The sequence below is a fragment of the Pantherophis guttatus genome, chromosome 4 (genome assembly GCF_059756535.1).
Source record: "Pantherophis guttatus breed Tessera chromosome 4, ASM5975653v1, whole genome shotgun sequence".
Classification (NCBI taxonomy): Eukaryota; Metazoa; Chordata; class Lepidosauria; order Squamata; family Colubridae; genus Pantherophis; species Pantherophis guttatus.
This window is the reverse complement of record NC_142066.1, coordinates 154,362,634-154,389,618: the sequence shown is the minus strand read 5'-3', so window position 1 is coordinate 154,389,618 and position 26,985 is coordinate 154,362,634. Positions and strand designations below refer to the sequence as shown.

At 42.2% G+C, this 26,985-nt stretch overlaps 1 protein-coding gene across 2 annotated transcripts in view; it reads left to right on the top strand.

Moving 5' to 3' along the window:
• The window catches only part of LOC117654825 (mitogen-activated protein kinase kinase kinase 3-like), a 100,263-nt gene that overhangs the window by 16,300 nt on the left and 56,978 nt on the right, over positions 1-26,985 (top strand). The window contains exon 2 of one of the 2 annotated variants that reach the window (XM_034401748.3): positions 15,708-15,787. In XM_034401748.3, the coding sequence (XP_034257639.1) occupies positions 15,784-15,787 (4 nt within the window). In that variant the 5' untranslated portion in view covers positions 15,708-15,783. Of the gene's footprint in view, positions 1-15,702; positions 15,788-26,985 lie in introns of both variants that reach the window. The other variant, XM_034401746.3, reaches the window with a different exon arrangement.

The following is a 26,985-nucleotide window of genomic DNA, read 5'->3' as shown; positions in this document are numbered from 1 at the left end:
TATACATTTTGGGCTCAATTGTCATAAACTCGAGGACTGCCTGTACAGTGACTCTGGGTGGCAGCAATGCATTTAAGTCAAGGTTTCTCAAACTTGGCTATTTTAAATAAGTGGATTTTAGCTCCCAGGATTCCCCAGTCAGCATGCTGGGGATTGAAGTCTACACGTTTTAAAGTTGCTAAATTTCAGATGCACTGGTACGTAAAAGCCAGATAGTGATGAGGTCATAATATCAAGGCTGGAGAATCTCCAGGACAGCAGACAAAAATATTGAAAGCTGCTAAGAATGACATTTCTTGATATTTGGAGGATGTAAAATTGCCTGTGACAACTTTAGCTCAGGGCGGAACTTCTCATGAATAATTTTTAGTAGATATCTAGGAAATGAAACTCTTTTGGTTTAGAAAGGTTGTTTTTAAAAGCATGCACGAGAAATAAAGTATGTTTTCTTATTCTTTCTTTCGTTTCCTTCCTTTCCTTTCCTTTCCTTTCCTTTCCTTTCCTTTCCTTTCCTTTCCTTTCTGCTTTTCATAAGAACATAAAACATAAGAGTTGAAATTCAGCCCAGAGAAAGATAAAACTTGGCAGTTCCAGAACTCCAATTAGGCAAAACAAGGAAATCAGAAAGACTCCTTCAATTCTGACATACTATTATAATTTTTGTATATCTCTGATTCCATCCTGCACTTTCAACCTTGTTTGTTTTAGGTGGTCATTTTTATGTCACTTCCCCACCCCCATCCTCCTCAAGATAGCAGTGACTGATACTTGGAAGTTCAGAGCCTGAAATTAATCTTTTGAAGGGCCCCAGGATGTCACTAAACAATGTGGACTAGCAACTTTATCTAGTTGAACTTTTATGACTTTTGTGGATGCTTTAAGTGTGTGTAATGCATTTCACAGACAACTTTCCCCAATAATTCTTAATATCCCCCATGGCTCAAGAAGATCTTTTTAAAATCTGGCTGTTTTACTCCCTAATTCATTTTTTACGGATTTATTTATGATTAAACATATACCTTGCTTTTTACTGAGAGCAGCATTCAAGCTGACATGCAAATTGGGTTTTTTTAAATGTGTATAAACACAAAATCATTCCAATTAAAGCCCAAGGCAAAACTCAAATAAATTACTGGAATAATTAATCATGAACAATGCTGATTTAGTCATCTTTTCCGTCTATGCTCTTGGTCTGTGAATACACTTTGATTGATTAAATAATCATTTCCTCCTCTTCCTCATTCATGTTAGCATCATCAATATTTTTTTTAAATTAATTAATTTATTTATTTATTTATTTATTTTAGGAAATTTATATTGCTGCCTATTCGCACATGGGAACTCAAGGCGGCTTACAATAGTATAAAAACCTCATATATAAAACAATAAAACTAATACAAGAGAATAATCATATAATAAATTAAAAATAAAATAAAATAAAATAAAATAAAAGAGCCTTGATAGTACAGTGGTCTACGCACCCTGTTATTAACACAGCTGCCTGCAATTTCTGCTGGTTCGAATCTCTCCAAGGCTCAAGGTTGACTCAGCCTTCCATCCTTTCTAAGGTAGGTGAAATGAGGACCCAGTTTGTGGGGGCAATAAGATGACTTTGTATAAAATATACAAAAGTATGAAGGCTATTACTTAACGCATTGTAAGCCGCCCTGAGTCTCCGGAGAAGGGCGGCATATAAATCAAATTAAAAAAAAATAATAACTTCCCCAACCCGTTGATAGCACATCACATGAGCCATCTAAAGGGGTCCATCCAGCTCTGGGTTCCCCAGGCCCGCTGACAGAACCAGGTCTTTAGCGCCTTCCGGAAGAGTGTTAGATTGGGGGCCGTTCTAATCTCTGGGGGGATGATGTTCCAGAGAGAGGGAGCCACCACGGAGAAGGCCCTTCTTCTGGATCCCACCAGGTATATCTCCCTCAAGGATGGGACCTACAACATTCCTTGCCTCCCCCCTCTGGTGGGTTGGGTAGATGTGACCAGCAATAGACGATCCCTCAGATAACCTGGTCCCAAGCCATGAAGGGCTTTAAAGGTGACAACCAGCACCTTGAATTGCACCAACTGGAGTTTCCGGATGCTCTTCAAGCGCAGCCCCATGTAGAGTGCATTGGAATAGTCAAGACGGGAAGTGACTATGGCCGTAATGGTGAACCTATACGCGTAGCCATATCAATGGGCATTCGAGCTCAGCTCCAGCGCGCATGCACGCGTTGGCCAGCTGATTTTCAGGCCTTCTGGGCCCGCCAGACGTAGGGAAACAGGTTGTTTCCTGCCTCCAGAGGGCCTTGGGGGGGGGGTAAGGCTGTTTTTGCCCTCCCCAGACTCCTAGAGAGGCTCTGGAGGCTGGAGACAGCAAAAAACGGGCCTTCCGGTCTCACTGGAAGTTGGCAAACAGGCCATTTCTGGCCTCTGGAGGGCCTCTGGGAGGAGGGGGGAGGCCGTTTTTGCCCTCCCCAGACTCCTAGAGAGGCTCTGGAGCCAGGTGAGAGAGAAAAATGGGCCTATCGGGCCATTGTATGCCAAGAGCGGGAGGGGGGGTTGCGCAGGGGCAAGGTGTATAGAATTATGGGTGTGGGCACATGCATGTGCGACCTCCCCACCCCCCCTTCTCGGCACGCGATGGCAAAAAGGTTAGCCATCGTTGGACTAGGGCATGAGTGACCATGAGTAGGGGTCCAGGAAGAGGCGTAACTGGTGCACAATCCGCAGTTGTGCAAAGGCTAATTATTCACCTAATTATTCATTTATTTCAACCTCACTGCCAAAGGATATATATAGGATAAAGGATATATTTTTGCTTATGGCAAAAAGTCGTAAAATCATGTGTGACTCATTTAACAACTGCCTTGGTTTGCAAACCATGCAAAATACACAAAAATGTAAATTCTGGTCATAAGAGGTGTGTGTGTGTATGCGCATGGTGTGTATGTGGTTGTATATGTATGTGTGTGTCCTGGTAAGAGATAAAACATTTTCAGTGTAGAAATTCTGAAATCCACAAAACAAGATTCTAGCAGCAGATCAGTTCATAGACACTAAGTTTCTAGCTCCTGAGGTGGCAACAAAATTATAGGTAGTCCTCGACTTACAACAGTCCATTTAGTGACCATTCAAACTTACAATAGCACTGAAAAAAGTAACTTGTAGCCATTTTTCACACGAGCGTTGCAGCCTCACGTGATCAAAATTCAGATGTTTGGCAACTGACTCATATTTATGACGGTTGCAGTGTCCCAGGATATGTCATCACATTTTGCGTTCTAATAAGAAAAATCAATGAGGAAATCAGATTCCCTTAACAACCGAGTTACTAATTTAACAACTGCAGTGATTCACTTAACAAATGTGGCAAGAAAAGTCATAAAATGTGGCAAAACTCACTTAATAAATAACTTCACTTAGCAACATAAATTCTGGGCTCAATTGTGGTCGTAAGTTGAGGACTACCCATCCCCCGTTCTTAGGGGTGAGCCCATTCTGTTAGTCATCCTTCTAAAATTTATTTTTATTTAGCGAATGGCAAATATATGGACTTATAGTGGTTCAAATGTTAATGTCCATTAAAATCCTTTTAATGTCCATTAAAATCCTTTTAAAAGATTATGCTGGCTAGTTTTATTTTGAGGAAGGAGCAGCTGTGGAGCCTGTGAATGTGAAATGGGTTCAAAATCTAGATTACTTTTCTATTCAATTTTGGTTCCGATGGTGCTCTTGTAGAGTGCAAAAGTAATCCTTGATTTATGACTGTAATTGAACCTGACTATTATGGTCATAAATTGTGACAGTCATAAAGCGGATCATCACATGACTGAACAAAATCTTTTTTTGCAATGGACATGAAGTGAATGTTGTAGTCATAAAACCAAACCCATTGTTCAGTAGGAGGTTTTTTTTTTTTTTTTTTTTGCCAGAAACTGGTAGCGAATTTTGTTTTCTGCCAAAAGCATCATCAATTGTACTTATATGACTTCAGGATGCTGCAAATGGCCGTAGATGCGGGCCAGATGCCAGGCACCCAAAATGCAGTCATGTGACCATGGTGGAGGCATCATTGGAACTTCATAACTGGGTCATATGTACCTTTGGTGGGGGATCTTGATTGTGAGTCGGCAAATTGTGTTACCTGTGGCTTCCTATGCTTAGTTCAGTACTAACAGAATAACAAGGGGACGCGGTGGCTCAGTGACTAAGACGCTGAGCTTGTCAATCGAAAGGTCGGCAGTTCAGCGGTTCGAATCCCTGGTGCCGCGTAACGAGGTGAGCTCCCATTACTTGTCCCAGCTTCTGCCAACCCAGCAGTTCGAAAGCGCGTAAAAAAAATGCAAGTAGAAAAATAGGGACCACCTTTGGTGGGAAGGGAACAGCGTTCCGTGCGCCTTTGACATTGAGTCAAGCCGGCCACATGACCATGGAGACGTCCTTGGACAGCGCTGGCTCTTCGGCTTTGAAACGGAGATGAGCACCGCCCCCTAGAGTCGGGAACGACTAGCACCTATGTGCGACAGGAACCTTTACCTGTACCTTAACAGAATAACAGAGTTGGAATGGGCCTTGGAGATCTTCTAGTCCAGCCCCCTGCTTGGGCAGGAAACCCTATACCGGTGATAGCTAACCGTTTTGCCGTTGTGTGCCAAAAGCAGGGGGAGCGCAGGGGGGTCACACGCACGCGTGCCCGCACCCATAATTCAATGGCCCTGCGCATGCGCACGCAACCCCACCCTCCCCCCGCTTTTGGCACGTGATGGCAAAAAGATGGGCTTAGTAGGCCCGATTTTTGCCCTCTCCAGGCTCCAGAGGCTTTCTTGGAGCCTGGGGAGGGCAAAAATGGCCACCACCCTCCGGAGGCCAGAAACGGCTCGTTTCCTAACATCTAGTGGGCCTGGAAGGCCCAAGTATCAGCTGGCCGGTGCGCATATGCGCGCTGGAGCCCAGTTAGGGCAACACTCATGTGCCCACAAATATGGTTCCACATGCCACCTGTGGCACGTGTGCCATAGGCTCGCCATCACGGCCCTATACCATTTCAGACAAACAGTTGTCGAGTCTCTTCTTTAAAGCCTCCAGTGTTGGAGCATTCGCAACTTCTGGAGGCAGGTTGTTCCACCGATTAATTGTTCTGACTGTCAGGAAATTTCTCCTTAGTTCTAAGTTGCTTCTCTCCTTGATCAGTTTCCATCCATCGCTTCTTCTCCTGCCTTCAGGTGTTTTGGAGAACAGGTTGTCCCGCTCTTCTCTGTGACCGGCCGCAATCAGGATGGGGAGACTGGAAGAAGTGCTAATTCTGAGGGGATATGATTAAACTGGCAGTGCGGTTTTGCAAAATGGGGAGATGGATGCTGAGAGAGAGAGAGAGAGTCATAGAAAGAGACAGAGAGACAGTGAGAAACAGAGAAAGAGAGAGACAAACAGAGAGAGATTGCATTGCTGGGCCTCTGCATCTCCAGTAGAATATGAAATCATCATTTTTGAGACACTGGCTTCCTGCCTCTACCTTTTCCACTATTAATGAAAGGCCCAATGAAGACCAGTTTCCATGGAGAAATCCTCTCCACCTCATGGCTGGTCACCTTTGAGGCCCATCCTTTGTCATTCATCATGTTTTGGGTTCTTGCTTCGTTTCTGGCTCAGAGTTCTAAACCAGGATCCCAAATTCTGCTGAATCGATCTCCTCTCACGGCTCCAAGCAATCTGCTTCGTTTCCTACTCTCCCTTTCAAAAGAGAGCTTATACGGAAATGCTTCTTCCCTTCCCTTTATTCATTTTCGGGGCATGTTGAATGGCGACTGACTTCACGGGGCCGGAGTTGATGCTGGCTCTGCAGTTACCCAGCGACCAAACTCTTGTTTGGGGTGACTCATACGATGCCATCCCAGAAACAGCCAAGAATAAATGAGATCATTGAGCATCTGGTTGCTTTGGGGGATGGCTGGACAAAGCTGGCTGATGGTCCAGAAGGGAATTTCCAAAAAGTTCTGTTGCCTGATGTGTTTAAATTGTTTATTTCGGGCTTATCTTGAAATCCAGCACACGGTGTGGCTTTGTTCAAAAAGAATAAGACAGAATTGGCAAGGCCTGTTTCTTATTCTTTTAGATTTAAGTAAAAGGAATTACCTGCTTCCAACTTGGAGAGAATTAGCCAAAGGCTAAAGTTATAAGGCCAGGAAACTGAGGAGGAGGAGGAGGAGGATGGAAAGAAAGATGTTGAGACTCTGAAAAGAGTGCAGAGAAGAACAACAAAGGTCATTAGGGGCCTGGAAACTAAAACATATGAAGAACGGTTGCAGGAACTGGGTATGCCTAGTTTAATTAAAAGAAGGACTAGACGGAACATGAGAGCAGTCTTCCAATATCTCAGGGGCTGCCCCAAAGAAGAGGGGGTTGACCTATTCTCCAAAGCTCCTGAGGGTAGAACAAGAAGCAATGGATGGAAACTAATCAAGGAGAGAAGCAACCTAGAACTAAGGAGAAATTTCCTGACACTTAAATCAGTGGTACAACTTGCCTCTAGAGGTTATAGGTGTTCCAACTCAGCAAAGATTGGAGAACCATTTGTCTGAAATGGTATAGGTCTCCTGCTCGAGGAAGGGGTTGGACTAGAAGACCTCGAAGGTCCCTTCCACCTCTGTTATTCTGTTAAAGTTGACAGCAAGCAATTGGAGCTTCAGTTGTCAGTCTGCTGACGGCCCGAGAGAACTCCGTGAAAATACCTCTATGTGTCTTGCATGGATGCCTTCCACCCACCTGCCTTTAAAAAGAGGGGAAAAAGTGCATCACATTAGAATAGCACACAGGCCAACTGAAGGTTTAGAAAACAACTCAAAAGATTTGCAGTTTTCAAGAATGAAGGATTTTTCAGGCATTTTCGCTTCTGGCTTTCTTTGCAACACGGAAACGATATTCCATCACAGTGACCAGTAATTGATAGACAGGAAAGACAACTGAGTAGGCCTACTAGTACAGGTTTTCTTTGACTTACGAGCATAATTGGAGGCAAAACATAGGCAGTGGTATGGTAGACAGCATGGCTGGTTTGGGGAATTCTGGGATTTGAAGTCCACACCTTTAAAAGTTGCCAAGGTTCAAAAATACTGATTGTAATACAGCAAGTGTACAATTGTCTCCAACGTCTTCCTATATAAATACTTAAGGTAAAACAGCATCTTTAGTAGAACATAACTTCAAAAAGTTTATAGAGGCTGAGAAGAAATTTGAATTTTTAATTCAGCATGCAAGAGTTCTATTAAAAAAGCTGCATGCACAGTTGGCTTTTATTCATCCACTTACAATCCTCTCAGAGAAAGCAATATTATGCAAAGCATGCAAAAAAAGTAGTAAAGAAATTAAGGTAGAAGGTAAGGAAAGAAAAACTAATTCATTTTTTAAAAAAATTTATTTTTATTTTATTTTATACTTTTCAAACTTGGTGATCCTTGCTTTCACCATGTCTAAACGCTGCTTCAAATACAGGTAGTCCTTGACTTATGACCACAATTGAGCCCAAAATTTATTTTGTTAAGTGAGACATTTGCGAATTGAATTTTGCCCCATTTTATGAACTTTCTTGCCACGGTTGCGAATTACTGCAGTTGATAAGTTAATAACCTGGTTGTTAAGTGAATCTGGCTTCCCCGTTGACTTTGCTTGTCAGAAGGTCGCAAAAGAGGATCACATGACCCCGGGAAACAGCAACCCGTCATAAATACGAGTCAGTTCTCGAGTGTCTGAATTTTGACCATGAGGATGGCTGCAACGGTCGTGTGAAAAACGATCATCAGTCACTTTCTTCAGTGCTGTTGTAATTTTGAATGGTCACTAAATGAACTGTTGTAAGTCGAGGACTACCTATATTTCTTTATTTTCTTGAAACATCTTTCCCCTCCCTGATTCAGGATTTAGTTCACTCCTTCTAACCACAGGGATTGCCCCAAAGAACGAAGTGGGTTCAAGCTATTCTCCAAAGCCCCTGAGGGCAGGACAAGAAGCAATGGGTGGAAACTAATCAAGGAGAGAAGCAGCTTAGAACTAAGGAGAAATTTCCTGACAGTTAGAACAATTAACCGGTGGAACAACTTGCCTCCAGAAACTGCCATCCTGGAAGTTTTTTAAAAAAAGATTGGACAACCATTTGTCTCCAACTCTGTTATTCTATTCCATTTCATTCTATTCTATTCTTAAATTCAATCTACCCCTTACTTCTGACCCATTCACCATCTTTTATATTTATTTTTAAATTTGACTCTCATTAATTCTCTATCTATGATTAAACCACCTCGATGTAATTCTTCCGTACTTTACTAATGACCCACATTAATTTCATACCTATTAGTTCCTTACCTTATTGTTGCTAACGTATACCCTTCTTTAGTACCACCAGCCCTTTGAGGTAGGCCAGAGATTCAGCAGCAGAGATTCCTGAAATGCTACCCATTGTAATAAAGTAGAATAACAGAATCTTGCAAGCCTGTCCAAATTTCTTCCTGTCCCAATTTATATTACAGGTAGTCCTGGATTTATGACCACAAAAGATCAGAAAATTCATCTTAAGTGTTGTAGTTATGAATAGAATAGAACAGAACAGAATTCTTTATTGGCCAAGTGTGATTGGACACACAAGGAATTTGTCTTTGATGCATAAGCTCTCCGTGTACATAAAAAGACAAGATACATTCGTCAAGAATCAAAAGGTACAACACTTACTGATAGTCATAGGTTACAAATAAGCAATTGAATCATACTAGGAAACAATCAATATAAATCGTAAGAATACAGCAACAAAGTTACAGTCATACAGTCATAAGTGGGAGGAGATGGGTGATAAGAACGATGAGAAGATTAATAGTAATGCAGACTTAGTGAATAGTTTGACAGTGTCGAGGGAATTATTTGGTTAGCAGAGTGATGGCATTGGGGAAAAAACTGTTCTTGTGTCTAGATGTTCTGGTGTGCAGTGCTCTATAGCGTCGTTTTGAGGGTAGGAGTTGAAACAGTTTATGTCCAGGATGCGAGGGGTCTGTAAATATTTTCACAGCCCTCATTTTGACTCGTGCAGTATACAGGTCCTCAGTGGAAATCAGGTTGGTAGTAATTGTTTTTTCTGCAGTTCTAATTGTCCTCTGAAGTCTGTGTCTGTCTTGTTGGGTTGCAGAACCAAACAATTTGCAATTTCCTGCTGGCTTCTCCAGTGACTAATGATCACACAACTATAGGACTATTATAAATGTGCAATGGTTGCCTAGGGCCTGAATTACAATTACACAGGGAGGTTGCAAGAGTGAGTCTCTTTTTTCAATTCTGTCAACAGTTCTAATGGTCATTAAGTGAGGACTATCTTCAGGCAAAATCGAGAAATATTTCGATTTTTTTTTTTCCTTTTAGGTTACCCACTATTTCTGACCGCAACAACCCAACTTCCGCTGTGCTTGTTAAGAAAATAATCCATGGTCGTTAAGCGGAATGTTGTGTGACTATGATGGACTTACAGCTTCACTTCTACCACAGTCGTTAAGTGAATCACCTGCAGGTGTTACAGGGTTAAATCATGTCACCATGGTTTGTGATTTTACTGCTGTGTCTTTATGGATTCTGCTTGTCAGAAATGATGCTGGCTCAACGATGGGTCACTTCAGTGGTTGCAAATGCCCATTGGTTTTGAACGATCTGAAGATTGATCATATGTCTGGCTCAGCCTTCTGTCCTTCCGAGGTGGGTAAAATGAGGACCCAGATTGTTGGGGGCAAAAGGCTGACTTAGAGAGGGCTATAAAGCAGTATGAAGCTGTCTGCAAGTCTAAGTGCTATTGCCATTCCTATGTGGCGGTCATAAGTCTGAGAACCAGCCTTAAAGTTGCTTCAAATGGCTCTTAAACAGGGACCTCCTGAAGCGAGGTCTACCTGGATATAATATCTTCCCTCAGTTTTTTTTTTCTTTTTCTTTTTGCAGCAATCATGTTTTAACATGTATTTTGGACTTATCCTCAGTCACTTTCACTTCCTTCTTCCACGAAGCACTAATTTTCATACTTCCCATTCCCTTTGAGTCACTTCTGCGGCGCTCCAGAACACAAATGTTTCCGCTTTGTTCTCAGCCGCATTCACATATTGTTTTCTTACTTTTATTAACCATTCCTTCTTTGGGGAGAATGAATAGTTTTACATGTTAAATTTAATATTTATTATAAATCAGAACAATGGAACGAATGGGCTCCAGAAATTGTGGATGCTCCAAGAAGCTTTCCCGAAGAGTTTGATCAGCCATTTATCTGGTGTAGTGTAGGGTTTCTTGCCTGAGCAGGGGGTTAGACTAGAAGACCTCCAAGGTCCCTTCCAACTCATTCTGTTGTTATAATACTAAACCAGAGGTAAAGCAGGAAGGAAATACAGGCAAGTTGGCCCATGTGAAGCCACCAAACAAATGGAACATCAGGTTTATATTTTATCAGAAATCTTGGTTAGGCAAGTCTAGCTTGGGGGCAGGCATCTGGCCTAGAGGGTTTACAGGAGTGCCTCGTCTGACTCTTTCGCCTACGCTGAGTTTTCTCACAGGGATTTCTCCTGCAGGAGCTGACTCAGTCATAGCTTTTCAAAATTTCCTGTGTTGTTCTGAGGGCGGGGGGGGGGAGGCTGGGCAGGGCTTGAAGCAGCCGTCGCCTCACACGGAACTAGAATGTGCTGAGAATGTGTGGCAGAAGCCCCTCAGAAAACATCTCCACGTTTAAAAGCTGGGAAAAGGGGAAAAGAGTTGTAAAAAGATGCCCAATCTTATTGAATCTCTTGCGCATCTCACCCTTAGCAACTTTAAGATGGGTGGACTTCAACTCCCAGAATCCCCCAGCCTCCATGTTTTAAGATAGGTGGACTTCAACTCCCAGAATTCCCCAGCCTCCATGTTTTAAGATGGGTGGACTTCAGCTCCCAGAATCCCCCAGCCTCCATGTTTTAAGATGGGTGGACTTCAGCTCCCAGAATCCCCCAGCCTCCATGTTTTAAGATGGGTGGACTTCAACTCCCAGAATTCCCCAGCCTCCATGTTTTAAGATGGGTGGACTTCAACTCCCAGAATTCCCCAGCCTCCATCTTTTAAGATGAGTGGACTTCACCTCCCAGAATCCTCCAGCCTCCATCTTTTAAGATGAGTGGACTTCAGCTCCCAGAATTCCCCAGCCTCCATGTTTTAAGATAGGTGGACTTCAACTCCCAGAATTCCCCAGCCTCCATGTTTTAAGATAGGTGGACTTCAACTCCCAGAATTCCCTAGACAGTTATAACAATTGAAGTGTCCCATGGTCACATGATCCCCTTTTTTTGACCTTCTGGCAAGTAAAGTCAATGGGGAAGCCAGATTCGCTTAGTAACACGGGATTACAACCGTGCTACTTATTTAACAATGGCAGCGATTCACTTAACAACTGTGTCAAGAAAGGTCGTAAAAGGGAACAAAGCTCACTTTAACAACTGCCTCGCTTAGCAACAAAAATTTTGGGCTCAGCTGTGGTCATAAGTCAAGGACTACCCCCTAGGTAGGGTGGGCAGTGAAATTTAATGAATAAATAAATTAGTTAATTAATTTTAAAAATGTAATGTGAGAAATCAGGAGATTGAGAGAAATCGGGAGAAATCAGGAGATTGAGGCAGTTCAAATGAGTATACAGATTTATTGCAAACTTAGAAGAATCTGATCAACTAACAGTCAAGGGAAATGAGCGGGAGATAAGAAAGGAATTCAAAGTGGGTTGTACTTAGATCTCTTGCGGGCACGCAGGGACTCATGACTTATGACGTGTTTGACTCCTCCTTCAGGTTCACCCTAGTCATCTTCTACATCAGCGGTACCCAACCTTTCCAGCTTGGTGGCTCAGCCAGTGTGTGTACGTGTGTGAATGGCAGGCAAATGTGCGCAGGGTCAGCTCCCCTTGTGTAAGCAGCGTGCGCGCCCTCCACTCATCCTTCGTGTGTGAGCGGAAAGTGCTTGTGATCACACACGAAGCTCCACTCCAGAGCTAGTGCCTTCCACTCTGGAGCTTCCCACAGAAGTGCCCACTGGTCACGCGAGTGGAGCATCACAAATGCACACTTTCCCATTTCTCCCAGTTTTGAGCAGGCTGCAGTCCGGTAATGAACCATAGTCCGGGGGTTGGGTACTCCTGTTCTACATCCTCTTGGCTTAAGAAACAGAGAAGTGCTACCATTATCCAAAGTAAAATAAATTCTGAGCTAGATGGATGAAACATCCAGTGTTATTAAGGCAGGATGCAATGCTTCAGTATGTGATTTTTTTTCAACCAAGTGCTGTCCCCCCTATTGTGAAATATCCAGAAGGGTTTAAGAGCGATTGTTCCAAGCCTACTTTTGGTGTCATGGCCCCGTTGGAGTCTGAGTCTGCGGAGGAGGACGAGCCGGAACTGGGGCCGATGGACGTCGAGGGTGCGGCCTCATTGGCTCCGGAGGAACATGGGGCTGAGCAGGACAAGGCAGCCCCAGGTCCCTTGGGCCTGGGATGTATTGCCAGCAGGGAAGAAGGCGGCAGGATGACCGAGAGAGGGGAGAAAAGAGGGCAGGCAGTGGAGAGGAGGAGCGACAGAGCTCAGGCGACAAGCAAGAACCGCCCCCTCCTGATCCCCGAGCATGGAGAGTGGAGAGGAGGCGGAAGCAGTGCAGGCCAACTTCTTGCCTTGAAGTCGTCATGCCAACAGCGTTTTGCTGGACTACTTGCAGCCAGAGGCTGCTAGAGATGTGTGTGAGGCCATAAACGAGACTTGCCATAAACATGGGAGCGCTTGGGGAAAAGTTGGGGCAATAAAAGGGAGTTTGAACTATCAGCCTCCGTGCCTTGCCTCAAGTCATCACATGTGGTTTTGATCCAGCGACTTCCCACATCTCCCTTTTTCCCCTTTCTGAAAGTAGGATAGAGAGTAAATATCCCATCTGGGGAATGACAACAACTTGATGGCCTATCGAGTGAGCCAATGCAAAAAGCCAACTTTTCTTGGGAAATCCATAATCCTGGGGAAGACGGAAGGAAAGAAAATGACGAGAAACAAGGACTCTGTTACAAGAAGTCATGTGTTCACTATTAGAAGATCTGAAGGATCAGGTGGAGATCAGATCATCCTAGAGAAGGTCTATCCATGCGATCACAAGGCATTGCTAACTTCATAACACATACTTAATATTACAGACCTTTACGGAGTATGGTGACCCAGTGGTTAGAATGCAGTATTGCAGACTAACTCTGCCGACTGCCAGCAGTTCGATCCTGACTGGCTCAAGATTGACTCAGCCTTCCGTCTCTCCGAGGTCTCTAAAATGAGGACCCAGATTGTTGGAGGCAATTGGGGCCAGAACTTCCATTGTTAAGTGAAGTGATCGTTAAATGAATCATGCCCTATTTTATGACATTTTGCCACGGTTGTTAAGCAAATCACTGCAGTTAAATGAATCACGTGATCATTAAATGAATCAAGTTTCCCCCTTTGACTTTCCTTGTTGGAAGCCAGCTGCGAAGGTCATAGATGTTAAGCACATTATTCTGGCCATTTGCTGTGTCCCAAGATCATGTGATCCCCTTTTGCGACCTCCTGACAGGCAAGATCAGTAGGGAAGCCAGATTCGCTTCACAACCATGTTACTTAAGCTATCAACTGCAGTGATTCACTTAACGGCTGTGGCAAGAAAGGTTGTAAAACGGGGCAAAACTCGTTTAACCTAGGTCTCACTTGACAACAGAAATGTTGGGCTCAATTGTGGACGTAAGTCGAGGACGGGTATTGATATAATGGCAGCATGATTGAAACTTCTGTTTTCCATCTCTATTCTTGTTACTGTTTGATTTTCCAGGGTATAAGAAATCACAATTGGGTGGTTTTTTGTTGTTGTTGTTGTTTTTTCTAGGAGTAGTCCAGTTGCTATCCCAAATTTCTCAAAAAATAATAATAATATTTTTAAACAGTTCTGTACTGCATTAAAAAAATCAACACATTCATTCATCAACACACTCATTCATGCAAAACAGACACAAACACACTTATAACATCCCACGCTTTGTCTGTCAGGCGTCCTGGAAATTTGCTGAAAGTAAGCCTGGTGGAATCTTTTTCTAAAATATCATATATTCTTTTCCATGTGACTCTTTAGTTTGATGATGATTCTTCCCCCAATCATTGGGATAGGATGGGTGTTGAGCCAAGAATTTGATAGCTGATTGGCTTGGCATTTGCTGGGAAGAGGGTTTGTTTAAAAAAAAATTTAAACCCTACCGTTATTTTCTTTTTATAAATATCTCAAGACTCTAATGCTTCTTCCTCCTCCTATTTTCTTGACAACAGCCCTCTGAGGCAGGTGAGAAAGAATGACTGGCCCAAAGTCACCCAGCCAGTTTTCATGCCTAAGGCAGGACTAGAACTCACCGTCTCCTGGTGATTGGCCCAAAGTTGCCCAACCAACTTTCAGCCTAAGGTGAGGCTAGAACTCACCGTCTCCTGGTGATTGGCCCAAAGTTGCCCAACCAACTTTCAGCCTAAGGTGGGGCTAGAACTCACTGTCTCCTGGTGATTGGCCCAAAGTCCTCCAACTGGCTTTCATGCCTAAGGCGGGACTAGAACTCACCGTCTCCTGGTGATTGGCCCAAAGTTGCCCAACCAACTTTCAGCCTAAGGTGGGGCTAGAACTCACTGTCTCCTGGTGATTGGCCCAAAGTCCTCCAACTGGCTTTCATGCCTAAGGCGGGACTAGAACTCACCGTCTCCTGGTGATTGGCCCAAAGTCACCCAACCAACTTTCAGCCTAAGGTGGGGCTAGAACTCACTGTCTCCTGGTGATTGGTCCAAAGTCCTCCAACTGGCTTTCATGCCTAAGGCGGGACTAGAACTCACCGTCTCCTGGTGATTGGCCCAAAAGTCACCCAACCAACTTTCAGCCTAGGTGGGGCTAGAACTCACTGTCCCCTAGTGATTGGCCCAAAGTCCTCCAACTGGCTTTCATGCCTAAGGCGGGACTAGAACTCATCGTCTCCTGGTGATTGGCCCAAAAGTCGCCCAACCAACTTTCAGCCTAAGGTGGGGCTAGAACTCACCGTCTCCTGGTGATTGGCCCAAAAGTCACCCAACCAACTTTCAGCCTAAGGTGGGGCTAGAACTCACCGTCTCCTGGCCCAAAGTCATCCAGCTGGCTTTCAGGTTTGGGATGTCATAAATATATCCCAGTTGCCAAGTGCCCAAATTTTGATTAGGTGATCTTGGAGATATTATGACAGTCATAAGTATGAGGATTGGTTCTAAATTCTTCTTTTATTGCCACTGTAACTTTGAACAGTTGCTAAACAAGTTTTTGTAAGCTGTCTCTGGTGGAACAAGAATTCTCTGGGAATGCTGGAGCAGGATGCTTTTTTTTTTTTTAATGCTAAATCCAAATTTTGACTAGCATCTCAAAGTAGGAGTTGCTTTAAAGTCCAGTTGGGCTCCTGATTCATCCGTATCATTTTCTGACTGCGTTATAAAGTGATCCCTAATGGTTTGTTCCAGGATGTTTTTCAACATCTCACTCTTAATTCCCGGATTCCAAAAAATGACTTCCCATCCAAGACCTGACCCAGACTGACCCTGCTTAGCTTCAGAGATCATCCAAAGTCATGTAGCTGGTGCCACCTAGGCAAGATATGCCCTCCAATTAACTTCTTTTCTTTTTTTGGCAGGACAGATATTACTACTGAAGACCTTAACAGGGCAAGTGCACTAAATCAAGAGCAGGACACAGACCTAATGACGATACAATCATGGGTGAGTCTTTTACCTTTTTTTTTTTTTTTTTACTTTTTTTGGGCTGATCCTATATCAAAGGTAGTCTTTCAATTCTTATGGAATTGATGAAGTGTAAGTATGTACAAGAAAAGCAATTTAACAAAGAGTAATAATGAAGTTGTGTGTCTTTGATACAATGGTTCTTCTCATCTAGCCTAGAATTGTGTTAGTCCTCCTATCAGATGTCTCCCACTTCTGACTGATGTTCAGCTTGTTGAGTGGTGAAATGTAAAATTAATAGAATAGAATAGAATAGAATAGAATAGAATAGAATAGAATAGAATAGAATAGAATAGAATAGAATAGAATAGAATAACAGAGTTGGAAGGGACCTTGGAGGTCTTCTAGTCCAACCCCCTGTCCAGGCAGGAAACCCTACACCAGACAAATGATTATCCAACCTCTTCTTAAACACTTCCAGTGTTGGAGCATTTACAACTTGTTGGAGGCAAGTTGTTCCATTGATTAATTGTTCTCACTGTCAGGAAATTTCTCCTTAGTTCTAGGTTGCTTCTCTCCTTGATTAGTTTCCACCCATTGCTTCTTGTCCTGCCCTCAGGTGCTTTGGAGAACAGCTTGACTCCCTCTTCTTTGTTTTGTTTAATGGAAAAAGAGTTGGGATGGGGGAAAATTTGGAACTTTGATTACTTTGCACACTTTACACACAAAAATGGAAGGACACTTTGATTCCCACAATGGATAAATGGTAGCAAAAGTTGATGGAGTTAGCAGAGATGGTTAAAATTGACTGCTTTGATGAAAGAGAAAAGCACACAATTACTTTTGTTTCTGCTTGGAAACCACTTCTGCACTTTGTGCTTGAGGTGGGGAAAAAAATGAAACTTTGATTTTGGGTTTTACCAATTCATGGACTTATTGTTATAGAAATGGCTAGTTTATATTATTATGAAAAAGTAAAAAGTGGAGGATACTATTTATCTATTGCACCAAAGGGAGTCGGAAGTCAATGCCTTTTCTTGCTATTTTCCCAATGCCAAACATTTTTCCCTTCCCTTTTTCCTTCCTTATCTTTCCTACAATGCTTTTTTTCATATTTTTGTATTTTATATTGTGAACTAATTAAACAAAATGGGAAAAAATGTACCAGACGCTTGGCAACTGACTCCTACTTATGACAGTTGTAGTTTCCCGAGGTCATGTGGTCTCCTTTTGCGACCCTCTGACAAGCAAACTCAATGGGGGAAGCTGGATTCGCTTAAGAACCATGTGACTAACTTAACAACTGCAGTGATTCACTTAACAACGCTTGCAAGACAGGTCGTAAAATGGGGCAAAACTCATTCAACAAATGTTTCCCTTAGCAACATAAAATTTGGGCTCAACTATGGTCATAAGTGGAGGACTATCCTAATTAGACTTTCAGCCTAATCTTCCATTAATAGTCTATTTCAATTTTCCGAGGTTGGTCACAGCTCTTGTCTTGTTGATAGGCAACCCATCAGACGGTTTCAACGTTTTGAGAAGTATAGGTAGTCCTCGACTTACAACAGTTCATTTAGTGACCATTCAATAGCACTGAAAAAAGCGACATGATCATTTTTCATACATTAGGACAGGGGTGGGCAAATATGGCCCTCTTACATCCTGTGGATTTCAACTCCCAGAATTCCTGAGACAGCTAAGCTGTCTCAGGAATTCTGGGAGTTGAAGTCCACAGGATGTAAGAGGGCCACATTTGCCCACCCCTGTGTTAGGACCATTGCAGCAACTTAACAACTGCATTGATTCACTTAACAAATATATCAAAATGTCGTAAAATTGGGCAAAACACACTTAACAAATTTCTCACTTAACAACTTAAGTTTCGGGCTCAATTCTGGTCGTATAGGACTACCTGTAGACTTTTTAAGAAAATACCTCTCATGGAGGTAGAATTGTTTTTTCGGCAACTTGCATAAAATCGGGACAAGACGAACCTTGTGGTCCTTCCCAATTTTTCAGTTGTATGATAGATAGATGGAGGGAGGGAGGGAAGGAAGGACGGAAGGAAGGAAGGAAGGAAGGAAGGAAGGAAGGAAGGAAGGAAGGAAGGAAAGAAAGAGAAAGGGAAAGAAAGAAAGAAAGAAAGAAAGAAAGAAAGAAAGAAAGAAAGAAAGAAAGAAAGAAAGAAAGAATTCTTTATTGGCCAAGTGTGATTGGACAGACAAGGAATTTGTCTTTGGTTCATTCATTGAATGGAAGGCAATTGCAGTGGGCTGTGTTTGCTTACGGCCTCATAGGAAGTACAGATAATCCTCGACTTACAAAAATTCATTTAGTGACCATTCAAAGTTACAACGACACTGAAAAACGTGAATTATGATCCCTTTTCACACTTACGACTATTACCACAGCCATTCCCTTGGCTACGTGATCAAAATTCAGATGCTTGGTCCATGGACACTGCAACCGTCATAAATATATGAGTCAGTTGCCAAGCATCTGAATTTTCATCATGTAACTAAGAGGGTACTGCAATGGTCGTAAGTGTGAAAATGGTCAGAACTTACTTTTTCAGTGCTGTTGTAATTTCAAATTAAACGAATGGTTGTAAGTTGAGGACTTTCTGTATATGAAGAAAGTGGGAGTTTTATCTTCTGACTCAGATCTGCTTGAAGGAAACCCCTAAAGTTTGCCTAATTCACTGACCATCATAATGCTTTGTTGGCTTTTTTGACAAGAACCTGGTTGGCATCTCAACTTTTTTAATTAAGTTGTTAGCTGTGTACTTCTATGAGCCTTGGTGGCGCAGCAGACTAAAGTGCTGTTAAGTAACACCAGCTGCCTGCAATTATTGCAAGTTCAAATCTCACCAGGCTCAAGGTTGACTCAGCCTTCCATCCTTCCGAGGTAGGTAAAATGAGGACCTGGATTGTGGGGGCAATAAGCTGACTTTGTATAAAAAAGAACACCGCTGGGGGAGGGGGCGAAAGCCCTACTAAGCAGGTATATACAAAAGTATGAAGGCTGTTGCTTAACGCATTGTAAGCCGCCCTGAGTTTCCGAATAAGGGCGGCATATAAATCGAACCAATAAATAAATAAATAAAAATAAATAAATACATACATACATACATACATACATACTTTCACACAACCATTCCCCCACAAATGAAGGTCTATGAACTCTTGAACACTCTTGAGTCCATCTCTTGAACTCTTCCCTTTTCTGATCTGGTAATTTCTAGTTTCACTAATCCAACTAACCACAATTGTCATCAAGTGTTACATACTCTTAATGCCTTTGTAGAAATTAAACTGTGTGGCTGCATCTGGAACAGGGGGTGTTCCAAGGTCCTTTCCTGCTCTATGATTCTATATATAGGATTAATAAATATGTAAATTGCCAAATAGACAAAATTAACAGATTAACAGGGTTGGAAGGGACCTTGTAGGTCATCTAGTCCAACCCCCTGCCCAAGCAGGAGACCCTACACCAAGGATGGCTAACCTTTTTTTCCTCGGGTGCCAAAACTGTGCGCGTGTGTGCGACAGTGCACGAGCATGTGCCCACACCCATAATGCAATGCCTCCCATGTGCCCTGCCCCCTGCGCATGCATGCGAAACCCCCCCTCCGTGTTTCCCTGTCCCCGTATGCATGCGCGTGTGACCTCTCACCCCCCACCCTCCCCTCACCCCCTCCACAAATGTGCGCGCCCTCCGCACCCCTCCGGCCCATTTTTGGTCCCAGGAGGCTTCAGGGAGGCCTGCTAGGCCCAAAATGGGGCATGGGGGGTGTGCCACATCCCCTCGCCCCCCCGTGGATGCGCACACGACCTCCCTGACCCCCCGCACATGTGTACACGACCCCCCTGCCCAGTCCTCCCCGCACATGGATGCGCATCTCCGCAGACCATTCAGCTGGCCGGCAGGAGGCATGTGCGTATGCACGGTGGAGCTGACGCCATCACAGCCCTACACCATTTCTGACAGATGGCGGTCTAGTCTCTTCATGGAAGCCTCCAGTGATGAAGCTCCCACAACTTCTCGAGTCAAACTGTTCATTGTCATCCAGTTAATTCCTTTCACTGTATTTCTCTTTCGCATTAAAAGTTAACCCAGGCGTAGAAGTTTTTACAGTTTTCATTTTTTTTAACTTGAACCAAAATAAATGTTTTGCCTAACCAGGCAATTGTGTTTCTGACTTTTCTTCTGTTTTTCAAAGCCTCTTATTTCCTCTTTTTAAAAACAACCCCCTCCACCTGAATATTTAAATTCAGAGATATTTGTGTGAGAAGCAACTGAATTCTTAAGAACAGTATAAAAAGGGAAGCTGAAGGATTAAAATAAGCAGTGGGAAAATTCTACTTAGAAATTAGGGATGACACAGAGGAAAATATGTATTTACCGGTATTTATGTGTTGTAATTGTCGCTTTCTAGGAAAACTGCCCACACAGACCTAGTGATTTTTAGAATAAGAGCTGATTCAGAAGCGTATTTCCTTCCAAAAAGCAATCCATTCAATTAATATATTTTGTTTCAATTGATCAATTGCAATATTCTGAAATTTGCATATTTATTGTTTGACTCTTTGTAAGATTGTTTTACAGGAAGTTCTCAACTTGCGACTAACAATTGAGCTCAAAATTTTAATTGCTAAGCAAGGGAGTTGTTAAATGAGTTTTGCCCAATTTTACAGCCTTTTTGGCACAGTTGTTAAATGAATCACAAGTTGTTAAGTGAATCATGTGGTCATTAAACGAATCTGGCTTCTCTCTTTGATTTTGCTGGTCAAAGGCTGGCCAAATGAAAATCACATGACTGTAGGACAGTATAACTGTCATAAATACATACCACTTGCCAAGCATCCGAATTTGATCATGTGACCACATGGATGCTATAATGTGAGAACTGGCCGTAAGTCATTTTTTTCAGTGTCGTCGTAATTTCAAACAGCCACTAAATAAAAGAATGCAAGTCCAGAACTACCTATATTATACTTCTATTCCAGAGGAAACAATAGATTTAAATGCCATAACTATTTTTTAAAAAAGAAAACAGAGCTTTACCAAAAATTTATTATATTTATATTTATTAATGCCAAAATGGTTCTGTTGTGGAGGCACAGAATTTTCCTCATATTTTGTGGAGAGAATGCATGTGGACAATAGACAGCTAAAAGGGCTCCACATTTCCTAATTTGAATTTTGCAAAGGATGGTTTTTAAAATTCCCCTCTTCCTCAACAGAGCTTTGAAATCACAGACAATGGGCATGGGGGTTAAAAAAATAGTTTTGGGGGTTTTTTGGCAACAAATTAATGAGGCCATCTTCCTGCTGACCTATTTTAAGCATCTTGCATTAACCCTGTTTTCTAAAGATGATTAAATTATCGCCACAAATTAATTTGGTCAATTCTGCCCTAAAATATTTAGCTGACAGATATATTATAAAGAGAGCCTTAGGAACTTTATGTATTTATAGATAGTCCTTGACTTACAACTACAGTTAGGACTGGGATTTTAGTCACTAACCAATGCGGTCTTTAAGCGAATCATCATATGATCTACCCAGTGGTGAAATCCAATTTTTTTTTAGTACCGATTCTATGGGCGTGGTTTAGTGGCCGTGGTGTAGCTTGGTGGGCGTGGCAGGGGAAGGATACTGCAAAATTTTCATTCCCACCCCACTCCAGGGGGAAGGATATTGCAAAATCTCCATTCCCATCCCACTCGGGGGCCAGCCAGAAGTGGCATTTGCCGGTTCTCCGAACTGCTTAAAATTTCCGCTACCGGTTCTCCAGAACCTGTCGGAACCTGCTGGATTTCACCCCTGTTTTAACTTTTTTTTTTTTGCACAAAAGGATGTATTCCATTTGCTGTTTAAAGTGCAGCCATGCAAGACTGCTGATTATTTTGGTTTTGAGAAATCCTGAGAAAAGGATTTCTCAAAACGCAAAAGCTTTGGGAAATCAAGAGAACTAAAGGAAATGATCCCCCCCCCCTTCCCCACCTCACTCTCTGTAATAAAGATCTTTAGCCCTCCAGAGGACGGTTGAGGAAGAGCAGTGTAGATATTTGCTCACTTAAAGCTGATATTATTTCAGTTCTTTGGCTCTCGGCCCACTCCACATTTTTCGAGCTGCACATCATATACTTTTTCCTCTCTGGAAATGTGCTCTACAAAACTAGTAGCACAATTTTCCAGCCAGGGTTTGCCGCTGCACAGTGTTAATTAGATAATGGCAGCACACTTAAATACCTTTAAAAATAATTTTGCATCTTTTTAAGATGATAGATAGATAGATAGATAGATAGATAGATAGATAGATAGATAGATAGATAGATAGATATAGATATAGATATAGATATAGATATAGATATAGATATAGATATAGATATAGATATAATGCATAGCTGTAAAGGTGGCAGATTTTTCTGACAACCTGAGTCAAAATCACATTTTGTAGTATTACTACCACTTTACAAAGCTTTAGTAAGGCCACACCTGGAATACTTGCATTAGTTTTGGTCACCACATTACAAAAAAAGATGTTGAGACTTTGGAAAAAGTGCAGAGAAGAGCAACTAAGATGATTAAAGTTCTGGAGACTAAAACTTTATGAAGAATGTTTGTAGGAATTATGGTTAGTCTGGAGAAAAGAAGGAGTAGGGGAGACATGATAGCAGTGTTCCAATATCTCAGAGGCTGCCCCAAAGAAGAGGGAGTCAAGCTCTTCTCCAAAGCACCTGAAGGCAGGACAAGAAGCAATGGGTGGAAACTGATCAAAGAGGGAAGCAACCTGGAATTAAGGAGAGAGTTCCTAACACTGAGCACAATTAACCAGTGGAACAACTTGCCAACAAAAGTTGTAGGTACTTCATACTGGAGGTTTTTAAAAAAAGACTGGCAGCCATTTGTCTGAAATGATAGAGGATCATGAGCCTTGGTGGCGCAGCAGACTAAGAGCACTGTTAAGTAACACCAGCTGCCTGCAATTACTGCAAGTTCAAATCTCACCAGGCTCAAGGTTGACTCAGCCTTCCATCCTTTCGAGGTAGGTAAAATAAGGACCGGATTGTGGGGGCAATAAGCTGACTTTGTATAAAAAAGAACACCGCTTAGGGTGGGCCAAAATCCCTACTAAGCAGGTTTATACAAAAGTATGAAGGCTGTTGCTTAACGCATTGTAAGCCGCCCTGAGTCTCCGGATAAGGGTGGCATATAAATCAAACCAATAAATAAATAAATCTGCTTGAGCAGGGGGTTGGACTAGAAGACTTCCAAGGTCCCTTCCAGCTAATCTATTCTGTTTAAGAGTATTGAAAGCCATGGAGAATGTAAAAATGGATAACTGGACAAAGTTTTTGTTGATAGAATCCATATTAAGCATCAGGGTGGATTTGATTTAAATCGAGTTGATTTAAATCACAATTTAAATCATGATTTAAATCACTAGTAAAAAGGCTTGATTTAAATCAACTCGATTTAAATCATAATTTTTAAAGAGCAACTGTCATCTCTGCTACTCCTTTGACCCACTGTTGACTCACCGATAGTCCCAGTGTTGCAGAATATACAGCCTCATGCTACATAACTAAGCTCCATTTCATGCTCAATAAACTAAATTATTTATGTATCTTAAATAGAAAACTATCTTACAATAGATTTTTACCCCAAAAGTTTTTTATTAAAATAAATTCGATAAAAATAAAAAAAATCCGATGTAAATCAAAAAAATCTGATTTTTTTGATTTTTTTAAAAAAAGCATTGATTTTTAGCCACCCTGTTAAGCATGCAGATCTGGCACCAAGTAAAAGTTTGCAGCCACTTTTAAAATATCACATTTTTTTTCACTGTGAATGTTGGGCAGATAGTCCTCAACTTACAACAGTTCATTTAGTGACTGTTTGAAGTTACAGCAGCACTGAAAGAAGTGACTTGTGACATTTTTCTCATTTATGACCGTTGCACATCCCCAAGGTCACATGATCAAAATTCGGACACTTGGCAATTGATTCATATTTATGACGGTTGCAGAGTACTGAAGTCACGTGATCCCCTTTTGTGACCTTCTGACAAGCAAAGTCATCGAGGAAGCCAGATTTACTTAACAACCGTGTGACTAGCTTAAGAACTGCAGTCATTCACTTAACAATTGTGGCAAGAAAGGTTGTACGAGGCAAAACCAACTTAACAACAAGAATTTTGGGCTCAATTGTGGTCGTAAGTTGAGCACTACCTGTACACATTGTGGCGGCATAGTGTCTTTGCAGGGCATATAGTCTAAATTTTAGCCTAGGGCCCTGATGGTGAACCTATGGCACGTGCCACAGGTGACATGCGGAGCCATATCTATGGGCACGCGAGCATTGCCCGAGCTCTGCTCCAGTGCGCATGCACGCGCCAGCCATCTGATTTTTGGGCCTTCCGAGCCCACCGGAAGTCAGGAAATGGGCTGTTTCCGGCCTCCAGAGGGCCTCCGGGGAGGTGGGGAAGGCAGTTTTTGCCCTCCCCAGGCTCCTAGAGAGCCTCTGGAGCCTGGGGAGAGAGGAAAATGGGCCTACTGGGCCCACTGGTAACCTTTTTGCCGTTGTGTGCCAAAAGCAGGGGGAAAGCAGGGGGTTGCGCGCATGCGTGGTGGTGGCGGGACGTGGGGACATTGAATTATGGGTGTGGGCACGTGTGCGTGTAACCCCCCTGCTCCCCCCGCTTTTGGCAAGCGATGGCAAAAAGGTTAGCCATCACTGGCCTAGGGCTTGTAGTGCTGCGGAGTCTGGACAGGATGTAGAAACTGGGGGAGAGTAAGTTGTAGTTCTGCCTTAGGCACAAAACCAACAGGTGAGGCTTTGGCCAGGCCCTGTCCCTCAGTCTTAGAAAGAAGAGCAATATTTCTCTACCTCAGCAACTTTGCATGGACTTCAACTCCCAGAATTCCACAGCTAACCTGTGTGGACTTCAACACCCAGAATTCCCAGCCATACTACTTCTAGAATTCTGGGAGCTGAAAACCACATATTTTAAAATCACTACTCTTAAAGGGCAGAGTTTCAAGGAGCAAAGACACCTGTTGCAATTTGAATTTGAGTGCATGGAGAAAGAAAAATAAAGAAGAATATCTATTATGCTTTAATTGATGCCTTTGCATTCATTAATGTATGTGAAGCCCTCAATTTTCCTATTCTGTCTTAAATTCTGGTAGCTGAAGGAATCCTAAATGGCAATTTGTACTGATAGAATTTTTACTTTCATATTTTTATTTTTGGTGCTGATTATTTTTGATCATGGTTTATAAACTTTACTGTATTACGTTCAAATCTGCATTGAAGTAATGCAATATAACATATTTATATTATTACCATAAAGAGAAAAAATGGTCTTTTAGTAAGCCCACGAATCTACTTACCCCCAGATTTCCTGTTTTGTTGTACTTCGTGATATACCTCCTTTTTTCATTTTTAATGATTTTTGTTCTTAAATTTTGTTTTGTTCTTAAATTTTATTGATTAATGTATAATTAATAAAATTATGGAGAAAAAGATTAGCTCCCTGTGATCTTACGTATTAATGCTCTTTGAGTGCATGAGGATACTTTTGTGAATGGATAGGAATATTCAAAGACTTATGACCACAATTTGGACCAGAATTTCTATTTCTAAGCAGAAATCAAAATTTCTAAGGTAGAAATTTCTATTTCTTAAGGTAGTCGTTAAGTATGTTGGGCCAGATTTTATGACCCTTTTTTGCCATAATTATTCATCACCACCATTATTAAGTGAATCAAGGATGCATTAGTGTGCTGTGTAGCGTAATAGTGTTTAGTGGTTTTATTTCCACTAAATTAATTAATTAATTAATTAATTTCCCAATTAAGTCCAGCCAAAAGCAGCACTATTGTAATCCACAGAGCAATGGCTGAAGAGTCCACAAGGCACTTGAAAGTTTCCCAAACAAGATTAAACCCACCAGACTAAATTAAATCCACAATGCAGATAGTCCTTGACTTACAAGAGTCACTTACTTACCTTCCTTGCCACAGTTGTTAAGTGAATCACTGCAATTGTTACGTTAGTAACATGGTTGTTAAGTGAATTGTTAGAAGGTCACAAAAGAGGATCACGTGATCCCGGGACACTTGCAACTGTCATAAATAATGAGTCAGTTGCCAAGTATCTGAATTTTGAACGTACAGTCATGGCTGTAAATGTTGGCACCCCTGAATTTTTTCCAGAAAATGAAGTATTTCTCACAGAAAAGTATTGCAGTAGCACATGTTTTGCTATACACATGTTTATTCCCTTTGTGTGTATTGGAACAAAACCATAAAAAGGGAGGAAAAAAAGCAAATTGGACATAATGTCACACAAAACTCCAAAAATGGGCTGGACAAAATCATTGGCACCCTTTACTTAATATTTGGTTGCATACCCTTTGGAATAAATAACTGAAATCAGTCACTTCCAATAACCATCAATAAGCTTCTTACACCTCTCACCCGGAATTTTGGACCACTCTTCCTTTGCAAACTCTGCTCCAGGTCTCTCTTATTGGAAGGGCGCCTCTTCCCAACAGCAATTTTAAGATCTTTCCACAGGTGTTCAATGGGATTGAGATCTGGACTCATTGCTGGCCACTTCAGAACTCTCCAGCGCTTTGTTGCCATCCATTTCTGGGTGCTTTTTGACGTATGTTTGGGGCCATTGTCCTGCTGGAAGACCCAAGATCTCCGACGCAAACCCAGCTTTCTGACACTGGGCTCTACAGTGCAACCCAAAATCTGTTGGTTGTCAGCACCTCAGCGCTGGCATAGAGAGGAGAGATAAGCTCTGAACTTTTGCCTGCTAAATCCCTTTGAAGCCCGGTCGTCGTGGAAATGAGGAGGGGGGAGACATTCCTGTGAAATGACGAGACAAAAAGTCTGGAGAGCGACTTAGAAGATAGCCAATGAGAAGCAGAGAATTGGGGATCGGAAAGGGAGGGATTGGGGGGCAAAAGGTCAGTCTTGTCCGCATTGAGTCATGATCCGGTTGCTGTGCTCAAATAAAGAAAAGATTTCCTTAAAGATTGGCAGTTTGGAAATTCATTTATTTTGAGATAGCATCGAAGTCTGACATTGGTAATCCTCAGATTTCATGATGCCTTGCACACATTCAAGGCACCCAGTGCCAGAGGCAGCAAAACAACCCCAAAACATCAGCGAACCTCCACCATATTTCACTGTAGGTACTGTGTTCTT